This window comes from Tachysurus vachellii, chromosome 13 (assembly GCF_030014155.1).
Source record: "Tachysurus vachellii isolate PV-2020 chromosome 13, HZAU_Pvac_v1, whole genome shotgun sequence".
NCBI lineage: Eukaryota > Metazoa > Chordata > Actinopteri > Siluriformes > Bagridae > Tachysurus > Tachysurus vachellii.
Window position 1 is genome coordinate 6,493,837 of NC_083472.1, and position 10,935 is coordinate 6,504,771.

Below are 10,935 nucleotides of genomic sequence, written 5' to 3' on the forward strand. Positions count from 1 at the left end.
AGATAAAATTAGGTTCATTGAGGTGCATGATGAGGGTTCATACACTGACAAACTCAGCAAGTTACACACATGCTATACACATGCTATACACATGCTATACATACGATGAGAAAAATTGTATGTTTTACACACGTTCTGCAGATAGATATCATTGTTGAGTGATAGGAAACTGGTTTGGAAAGTCAATCCAAAGTGCTGCTCAGTTCTTCAAATTCAAATTCAAATTCTTTCTGAACTTTTCAGTTTATAACACAGTAATTCAGTGTAAACAAATTAATTATGCAGAAAAAAGATAAACAGACAAAATCTGGAGTTTTAGTGGCTAACCTGAATGAGATTACATGAAATAACTCCCCAATTAGACTAATTATTCAGAATCGCATGAACTTCCAAGCACCACAGACAAGCAGCTCATCTGGGATCAAAATAAATCACTGAGGTTTATTTAGACGTTTGGAAGCAGGTGGAAACTTTGTCTTATTGTAACATGAGCTCACTGTGTGGACTGTGTCCATGACAGAGGTGTCAAGAATTATCACCAGCCTTTTGACTCTGATTTATTTTTAGTCCTAATGTCCACTGATAACATTTGGACAAATGCAACAAGTCCTTTTACTTAAAAAGGCTTTGTGCTGTGATCTCGTTAAACTATCAAACTGACAGCGGATCCTAGCAGAGGTTTTGTCCTTATGTCACTGGTTCAAATATCAAACAATACAATGTTCATATGCTGTGTTGGCCTAAATCTGATCATGCGGTTTTAATGAGCTTTGGTGTTGTATCAAATAATTCTGTTATAAGGTTTCAGACACAGAAATATACACAGTGTGTTTGATCAGTCATCAACCAGAACATATTTCTGATTCACAACACACATTTGGTTTACGTATCTATACAATTGCATTATTGTGTCGAATATTTGTTAAAAACATTCTCATTAAACGACACAAACATGTGAAGATCAGACTAGCATGCCTCATTAGAGAAGTAGGAGACTATTTCGAGACCTAATTTTTTTTCTCACCACAAGCCATCCTTGATGTAACAACTTAGCAGTAACATACCTGTAGATGTAGTAAATTTCACCCTGAAGCACAATAAATATGTTTATATGGATATATCTTTGATTTGCAATGGGTTTAATAATTTGAGTTTGGACTGGATTTAATTGGTTAGTTAATGCTGATTATTGATAATGGAGTTTGATAGGATAAAAAATGTAACTTAGACATATAGGATAACTGTCAATTTTTGGAGTATTCACGTTTTTCCAGGTAGCTTCAAAAATCAAAAGACAACAAGCTTCTTTTCTCACTTACTGTTTTCCAGAAAATGTGAATGTTATATTTATTACAAAAGCAAATGCTGGGCTCAGTGTTTAAGAAAGCAGTGCACATTGGGGATAAATATAAATACAATACAATTAATTATGTCTAATAATGAGCTTTTGTATAATATTAATCTTTGTGTAAGTAACTTTTTGTTTTATATTTCTTATGTTCTGTAAAACTGCTATGAGTCCATTGTTAAAAGCGATATACAAAAAAGATTGAATTGAATTGAATTGAATTGAATTGAATTGAATTGAACTATAAAATGGAGTTAAAGCAGGGATTCAACTTCACTGGTTAGTGATCTATGAGCTGCTGAGCACAATGGTGTTGACAGACATATTACCATGAAGTTTGAAACTTTGAAAATTGACCTGTTTATAGAGAGAGATTACAGACTAGTTCACTAAAGTGCTGCTGTATTGCTCTGTTTAGGTGATGATGAATTCCCGTGTGAAACCAAAGTGAAAATAGACCAACATGTTTACATGATCACATTTTAATTATAAATATTGACAATCGAGTCAATTTATACAGCCATGTGAATAAATGATTACAGAAATGATTAACATCAGTGTTGATTTGCTCTTTTTATTTATTTCGATGCTGAAACACAGCAGTACAGGTTTTATTGTCAAGCGGCAAACAGTTTCTTTCTGCCCTCCATACCAGACATGGCCTCCACATTTTTACGCCAATCAGTCACCTCCTCTTTCTAAAAGAGAAAAAAGAAAGCAAAGGAAAGAATACTTGAAACCAGACAGAAATGAATCATTATACCTACACTTTCCAACACAAATATGGTCAAAGGATACAGGTCATTTGACGTCTACTGATTTGTGAGTAACAATCTTTTCTCTGACTGACTAGCGTTCAGTGATAATGATAATTCAAATGATCATTTTTATTCTTCTGTTTTCTGAGGATTTGGTCAGGAGGGACCTGGAGAGTGTTCCATTAAGGATTTATTTATTTATTTATTTATTTAGTTAGTTAGTTAGTTAGTTAGTTAGTTAGTTTTTTTAGATGATTTCATTTGACATTTGCTTTTTATATAACTTAATTAATTTCCCCCAGAAATTTTGCACATCGATCTACTGTACAGTATATATTAAGTATAAAGTATATGTAGTTGTGCACCATTTTGACCAAATAGTCAGTAAAAATCCCAAAGGTTTAGTAAATAATCTTCTAAAATTATTAGATTATTAGGTGTGTTATGCAGAATCTCTTACTGTAAGTTGCATTTACTTATTATTTATATTGTTGTATGACCCTTTTCCTGCAGTTTACCTTCTCTTCCTCTTTCTTGACTGTTTTGAGGTTGGCCTTAAAGTCAACAGACTCTCTGATTTTGGCTCCCAGAAGAGCACCAAGCATAGCATCAGCTGAAATCTTTACCCTCTTCAGGGCAGGTCTCTTCATCTTCCCTTTGAGTTCAGAGATTTTATGGGACAGCTCTGCAATCTGAAGAAATTTTTTTTTTTTTTAACAAGAAAATGTAAGCATGTTGATTACATGAATAATGTGCTACTAAAGAACATGGAAAGTTCAGATGTGTGATTCAACTCTTTATAATACTTTGTACCTCTTTGTCATTTTTGCCCACTTTGACTTCAATGTCATATCGCTCTTCATCTATCCTGTCAGTCTTTTGAAGGATTTCTCTACATAGTGCCTGAGGACCAATCACAAAGAAATACATGATTGTGTCATTAAGCTTTTACAATGGACTATATTTAAGAAAAATATACTGTATATTTTCAGCCGTGGGATTATTTTCTAATAACTGCACATATTATTTATTATAACTTTTTGATCATTTATAATTACATATAATGATCTGTAACATTTGTGAAGCATCTGTAATGACAGTAAGTGTTCCCTCACCAGCTCACCATCTTTTATAGTCAATAAGATTAAAATACACAGCTTGTCATGTTGCCAAGAAACCAGAAAGAGGTCTAGACTTCTCTTTCCTGGAGACTTTCCCATAATGGAAAACCTACAGACGATTACAAAGCACTGGTACTGGAGACTCCTTCCATCGGTCCGTGATTTTCCTTGCAGCCAGAATTAACATTAAGGAAAATGAAAATTCTTTATGGAGGCAGACAAACAGGATATCTCAAATCATTTTCAAACATCAGCAAGAATCCTAAACATCTTTATTTACCTGAAATACATTTACACATAAAATAAGTGGCTTTTTAATTATTAGCACAAGGATAGAAAAGCTGTCATATGATCGATCCTCAAACCCAACCTGTAGCTCTTGTAAGGACAATCCTGAGAGTTGCAGATGGGGAATTCTCTCACTCAGGACTCTTTCTCTCTCACTCTGTTTCTCTTCCTTCTCAGCTGCGAGGAGTGAACTTGCTTTCTTTAGTATTTTAGTCTGAAAAGAGAAGCAGCTCTTACTATCACTGCGAATTTTACTGCAACATATTTTCTGTCAGTTTGTTCAAAGATGCACCAGTGGGAAATTCTTGCCACTTCTGGAAGTAAGGAATGTAAAGACAAACCTTCAGGAACAACCTTCGGGATGCCGAAATCTTGGGTTTCTGTTTCTAAAAATATGGGAATACGGCTTCATTATTGCCGAATTCTCGATTCTGATTGGTCATATAGCTCTTGAACTTGCACAGACTCTTACTAGTAAAATATATTAATCACTTAAACTCCTGCCATATTATTCAATTAGTATTCAGTAACTACTACAAATACTACACTAGTAACAATTCAGTAGATGTAGAGCATTTAATAGAAAAAAATTAATAGAAAGGAATGAAAATATGTTTTAGGGAGTTTAAGGAGTTAATTTTCTTTTCTCTTTGTGCTAAATAAAGAATATTAGTTGTCTTATTAGTATTAGTAATAGTAATAGAATAAATAAAGTATTACTAGCGGACTAAACATACTAATACTGCATTCTTCACTGCTTTTGTATTCAACTAAAGTCTCTTAGCAATTGTTTTTTCTCACTTACCGGTCTTGAGATGTAGATTAATGGTGAGAAAAATAAAAGAACCTGATCAAATGTTGATCAAAAATGAATGACATACATGAGGAAAAATTTGACATAACTGAAAGGTACTTACGCCTCAGACATTTTGACTTCCTGTTAAAAAGATATATAAAAATTCTGTGTGACTAAGCAGTAATCATTTCTAATGGAATTTAAAAATGTTTTTTTAGAGAACAGAACAATTTTAAGGTTGTGTCCAAGACATTTGTTATCTTTTCCAAGTAAAAATGCCCTTCTATGACTTCAATACAAGCGATATACAGTATCCTTCTTCCATCTCCAAGTAAGAATTTTGAAATGGAAATTTACTTAAAGTTTTAAACTTAAACTTAAACTTGGCAGAGCATTTACATGAGACCTCTACAAGCTCAGATTCTACTGGTCAAATTATTTCATTTCATACACCAAACTTGATTCTTACTCATTAAATAATTCAATAAAGTTGTGGAATCATACCTGATGTGTGCAGGAAAAGCTCAAGAGAGTGAGGAGTGTGTGACAATGCAACAATGCCGGTTCAGATTTTATGGCTTCAGTGGCCTCTTGTGAGTGGAGATCTAAAATAGACTAGACCCCTTGAAGCTCCCTTCACTTAGCCTGCCCACTACCTCGGTCAACGACTTTCTCATTGTTTGACCCTACAAGGGGTGAAGCCTGCCAGAATGAATAAGTGATTCAACCATGCAAATCACAACCTGTGCTTTAAACTTGCATTGGATTTCTAAGCATAGTTTGATTTCGATGAATGTAAATAGTGTCTTAGTGAAACAACATATGGAACGCCAAACCCTTATATATTTTAGTATATTAAACTATGCTATATTTCAGTAGCTAAACAGCAACATTGGATGGAAACAATCACACACACGCATATTTCTTTAAAACATTGCATCATATTTAATTGTGGAATGCTGTTACACTGTAAGTTGCATTTCCAAGTGACTAGAAAAATTTGCAGAATCTACCATCATACAACGTAACATGGTTTACACCACAAAAGTTCAATCACAGTTCATCCATCTCTAGTCAGATTTATTTTACCTGTGGGTCAGATCAACACACACAGTGTATTTCTATGCAAAACACAAAGACACAAAGTTAGATGCTGACAACAGCCAGGTTTGACACAAGGCTCAGTGAGTTCTGAAACTCAACAAAACTTTGGGACACAAACAGTTTATCTACAGTCATGAATCCATGGAAGGTCACAGATAAAGCAAAATGAATATTTTTTGAATGTTTTTTCCATTTCCACAAAGATGTCCACTCCTCTTGTGGCACCATGTTATCGATTATGCCATCTATGCATTTGTAATTAATTATTGTTGCTTAATTATGACAGAATGTTACACACAATGTTTCCAGCTGACTATTCTGCATCTAAACCTTTTATTGACCGGCATTAAAGATCTTCTTTCTGCCTTCCATACCAGACATGGCCTCCACGTTCTTACGCCAGTCAGTCACCTCTTCCTTCTATGGAAAAAAAACATTTCATGAGAAATGAATGCTCATAACTGCGATCTCCTGATGTAGCGTCACCTTGAAGCTTACCTTCTCCTCCTCTTTCTTGACTGTCTTCAGGTTGGCTTTAAAGTCTGCCTTCGATGACATTTTGGATTCAGTCAGAGCACCAAGCATAGCGTCAGCAGATTTCTTTACCCTCTTCAGTTTGGTTCTGTTCATGGTGCCCTTTATCTCTCCAATCTTCTGTGTCAGTGATTGAATCTGCAGTAAAACGACATTTGTGTAATTGAAGATCTAAACCTCATTAACACAAATCCCACCAGATATTTTATTATTTCAGAACTACTATAAATGATTTATTCATTACAGTGACTATATTAGGAACAGTGTGTCATTAGAAGAGTGGAGATGTGTGTGTTTAGACCCACTGAGTGTATCCTAGGATATTAAAGGGTTAATTTTGTTTTGAATGAATGATCTAATTGCCTAGCACATCTGTGTCCTTCTTAGTATTGCTCGTACGTGTTAGTTTTCTTCACTGTAAATAATACAATGGCAGGATTTTACAGTCAGTGTCTGCAAGAATGTCAATGACATGTAATCATCAGACATGTAATGTGTATCTGCTTTCATCTTTCATCATGCACACACAACTATGAAGTTAAGAAAACTTCTATTTTACATATTATATCTGCTATATATATATATATATATATATATATATATATATATATATATATATATATATATATATATATATATATACTCTTGATTTAAATATAGGAATAAAATGTCAAAAATGCAAACACTCCAATATTTCATAACATAACAAACCATAATTTAATATATATATTCATTCTATATTCATTAGTCTTCTACACTGATGTCTGGTGGTGAATTTAAATGAAGGCTAAAATCTAATATAGATCAACAGATTGACAGTGAAATTATTAGTGTTGAACAATATATTATATTACATCACAAGATTTAATTGAAGGTATTATTAGAATGATTTAGAGCACAAGCAGTTAAATTCATGATTTTAAGTGATCTGAATCCACACTGGCATCATGCCTTGATTTTCATATTCCTTTAGTACAAACCAAAAAAAAAATAAAAAACTTTTAATTTTTTTAATTATTTTTTTGGGGGGATAAAGGGATTATAATAAAAATGGACTAAATAATCCACCTTCATTCCACCCATGACTATTTTACTCATGTGTGCTTTTCATGCACTATTTATGGCTTGTGTATAATATCAGCCCAGATGATCAGATTTAAGTTAGGAAGTGTTTTACTCAGTGTTATCACCTGATACGTCTGTCACTGACAGGCTTCATACTGTAAATCTAAAGTCTGGGCTGGGAAGAAATCAGACCCAACTTGCTTCTTCATACCACTCTGTGTATATTGTCTTACAATCATTTGGTGGTGCTGTTGCGTTAGACTGACAAAAATCCAAAATAATCCATTTCAAGACAATATGAAACATTATGCTGGTGTCTTTCTATCTTTGAAAGACAAAGGGGTTTAGTCCTGCTAGCAAATTTGCTAGGGGTTTAGTCCTGCTAGCAAAAACTGACATGTGAGCACAATACAGTACCTCTGTTTCATTTTTGGCCACTTTAACTTCAAGGTCATATCGCGCTTCATCAGTGGTGTCTATTTTGCGGTGAAGTTCTTTGCAGAGCTCCTGTGATAAAATGTTTGAGAAATTATTATCTTATAGAGGTCCATCTCATACACTACTCACAGCAGTGCGATTCACTTTCTACCTGCAGCTCCTGTCCAGACAGTCCAGAGAGTTTGAGTGGTGGGACTCTCTCGTTCAGGGCACTTTCCCTGTCACGCTTGTTCTGCTCTTTCTCAGCTACAAGCATAGATGCTGCCTTCTTTAGCAGCTTGCCCTTTTGAGAAAGGATTCAAAAATGAGACAGTAAAACTGAACAAAAAGAGCTCCACTAGACCAGGCAGGCTGAATTCTCAATTCTGATTGGTCATATAGCTCTTGATTAACCTTCTGTTACAACATCACTAAATAATAATAATAATTGAAAAGAGAAGGGTTGGTGAGGGAACGACTGTTTATAGCTGTTATAATGTACACAATACTAAATGAGACAACATTAAATGTAACTATAAATGGATAAAAAGCATCATGCACCATTCGATAATGTTAAGAATTATACTAGTTGACAATTTGCTGGGATATAAAATGAATAAAACTCTTTATGAAGTATTGGTTTTGAAAACCAATTTAACAGCATGCACAACCCATCAAGTTTTATCGCTGATGTAATATAAGAATGGGGCTCACTTTTAGTTGTAGCCGGCGTGTGGCCGTGATTTTGTTCTTTTTCTGAAAGTGAAAAAAAAGTATAAAGTATATTACTGAAAATGAAACATAACTGAATTTCATTATTAACCTCCCAGCTGAATTACTATCCTATCATGAAGTACCGATGAACCGCAGTTCAACTAATACAAAATGCATAAAATGCAGCTATGAGAGAAATTAAAAGTAAAATTGGATCCACAATTCAAGGGGTCCTGGGAGTTAAAGGGGTTAAAAGCCATTTTTAGAGTTGAATTGCATTGTATATTGTGAAAAAAACAGTGAAGGAGAAGAAATTATGGTTCAACTTACCGGTCTGTGTTGTTAAATACAGGAGAAGAAAAAAACACAGCAAATATACATTAATTGAATAAACCGCTCTTTGATTAATAAGCATTAAATTGTACTATTATATAAACAGCAAGAGGTTGTCACATTACCCTTCCGACATGGTTCTCTTTGTGCCCTTTAAAAAAAACAGGTAAGCACAGTGTTACTGATGCTAAATAAATACAAAAATAAATAATTAATTAATTCAGTCCTGACATAGTTGGAAAGTGTGTCCAACTCGGTCGGTAATCATTTGGAAACCTTTCCTTACACCGATGCCTTTATCTGAATTCCAACAGACTGTATATAGATATAGATCTGTAATTTAGTACATGATGTTCTCTGTCCTGTTCTGTGTATTTGTACAGTACATGTTATATCGTAGCTGCTTAATTGAAGGTCAGGTGGTGCTATAAGTGCTCCTGGCTATATTTGAACATTGCTACCGTTCCTTTCTCTCTCCCAGATACACCAGCAGCTGCAGCCTTGAAGCTGCCTGATGGCAACCAGGGCTCCCATAAAATCTTGGCCAGGACTGAAATCTTCATTGAGGCAACCACACAACAGCATACACGCCTGTCTTTATTTTGTCCTTGTCACCCAAGAAGGTTGTCATACAAGGCTTTTATTTTTTTTAAATAGTCCAGCACAAGTCTTGCATAATCTTGGTCAGGCATATAGAGAAAATGGCCCCGTGCCAACACGTTTCATTCAGTGAGTGACATTTATGTAATTATTCCAGCACATAAAATCAGAGCTAATAAAGGGCTTTAAGGTGACTCCTCAAGGTCTCCTGTTGACACTCGTCCAAAGCAGCACTGGGTCTGAGGTCAAGCATTCATTTTGTTTAATTTCAATTCAATATTATTTCTATACTTGTTTTAACAATGGACATTTACTGTACAGAAATACATGAATCCCGGACATGCAAGCAAACCTGGTTCTGAGAGTTCATTATATACAAGTATATATACACGTATATATATATATATAAGAGTTCATTAGTTGATTAGATGAATGGCGTTTGTTGAGCGCATATTCCGTTAGATAGCATCTTATACGGACTAACTGCACTTTGTAACCACATTTATCTTTTTCCCATGAGTGTGCATTTCCTCTTTAGTTCTCTCATTTCCATTTGACAGCGGTTCCTAAACATCAGTTTGCGCCTCACACTAAGCACATGTGTGGATCTATAATTACAATCCCTGAATTCAGGATTGCTGACTAGCACCGAAGAAACTACCTTTAGAACTGAATAAAACATTTCATTTAAAAATTAGCCTCAGCAGTTTGATCAGGTCTCATGTGTTCTTTACAATCCTTGTACAACTGATACATACACTCTTAGAAATACAGGAACTGAAATTTTCCTTGTCATTTCCTTAATATTACTTTTTTCTTTATTATGTATTTTTTATCTAAGAAGGAGCATGGATGGTTAAGTTAATTTGTTTTTAGAATTACATTTATAGAGTAAAGATTTCAGTCATCCTTGAAATCCAGTTATCTACACTGTATATGTAAATACATACTAGTACCATCCCAACAACAGTGAACAATCCAGTTTAGTACTTAATTTTTCTAAGAATGTGAGGTTTCAAGACAAATTATATTATCCACCAAAAGTCTTCGAATTTTTTGTAAGTTCAGTCACTTAGTCACAATCAACAGGCAGCTAATATTATTTGACATGTCTACCTCATTAGCTAAGTCATGATCCAAACCTACCTTGATGTAGACGAGAGAGAGGGAGAGTGAGCTGGATGGTCGGGCCAGAGAAGAAAAGGCATTTTATGATTTTTGGATGAGAGATTTATGATTTGAATGTTGTCTTGTGAATGGCTCACCAAAATAGAGCACCTAAATTATTTCTGTTATGCGTTTGTGTCCCTTTCACATAGCATGTGTCCTTCATCTCTGACTCCTCCATTTAGTGTGGCATTCATATGGGACACTAAAACACACACACACACACACACAAACACACACACATAGACTAGGGCATCTTTGGTATTTAACTCCAGGATGTACATAAAAATCATCATAAATGTTTAAAAAGAAGGCCATCCTTGTAAACATCTACTGTTTAACATTTTGTAAACATTCAAGCAGAAAAGATCGAATCATATAACTATATATTGTTATCGTAACACAAATCCATGTCAATACTTAGCAGTCGTTATCACCAAAGCTTGTAAATTGAATGACCTCCTTGTAAATACTGAGGAATGAAGAGGTGACTGTTATGATCAGCCTCTGAAGACCATAAATTCTGAAGGTATTCAGCTGGTATGTGCCCCGCATTGCTGTAAAAATGGGGTGAGGATATAGATATAGCTCAAGATATAGCTCAAGGACCCTTACCTGCTCACTTGTGGACTTTAACATGGATTGAGAACATATTTACTAATTATTCTGTAAAAAAGTTATCACAAAACT

The 10,935-nt window shown here is 34.6% G+C and overlaps 1 protein-coding gene and 1 pseudogene across 1 annotated transcript; both read right to left on the bottom strand.

Annotated features, from left to right (window-relative positions):
* Window positions 1–1,902: 1,902 nt before the first annotated feature.
* On the bottom strand, window positions 1,903–4,957 carry LOC132855832 (troponin I, slow skeletal muscle-like; annotated as a pseudogene).
* Window positions 4,958–5,232: 275 nt separating this feature from the next.
* On the bottom strand, window positions 5,233–8,590 carry tnni4b.1 (troponin I4b, tandem duplicate 1). The gene is made up of 6 exons (XM_060885129.1): window positions 8,476–8,590; window positions 8,146–8,187; window positions 7,604–7,735; window positions 7,432–7,521; window positions 5,914–6,087; window positions 5,233–5,835 (listed from the first exon to the last, which is right to left on the bottom strand). Exons 3-6 carry the CDS (start codon window positions 7,706–7,708, stop codon window positions 5,749–5,751), a joined length of 456 nt encoding a protein of 151 aa, XP_060741112.1. The 5' UTR covers window positions 7,709–7,735; window positions 8,146–8,187; window positions 8,476–8,590; the 3' UTR covers window positions 5,233–5,748.
* Between the last annotated feature and the right edge of the window lie 2,345 nt (window positions 8,591–10,935).

Excerpts from the sequence above, each read along its gene's own strand:
- tnni4b.1 (XM_060885129.1), bottom strand. The coding sequence starts at position 7,708 with ATGCTTGTAGCTGAGAAAGAGCAGAACAAGCGTGACAGGGAAAGTGCC. Across the intron at positions 7,522-7,603 it reads TGTCTGGACAGGAGCTGCAG|GAGCTCTGCAAAGAACTTCA; the intron begins GTAGAAAGTGAA and ends ATTTTATCACAG. Across the intron at positions 5,836-5,913 it reads TCAAGAAAGAGGAGGAGAAG|AAGGAAGAGGTGACTGACTG; the intron begins GTAAGCTTCAAG and ends TTTTTTCCATAG.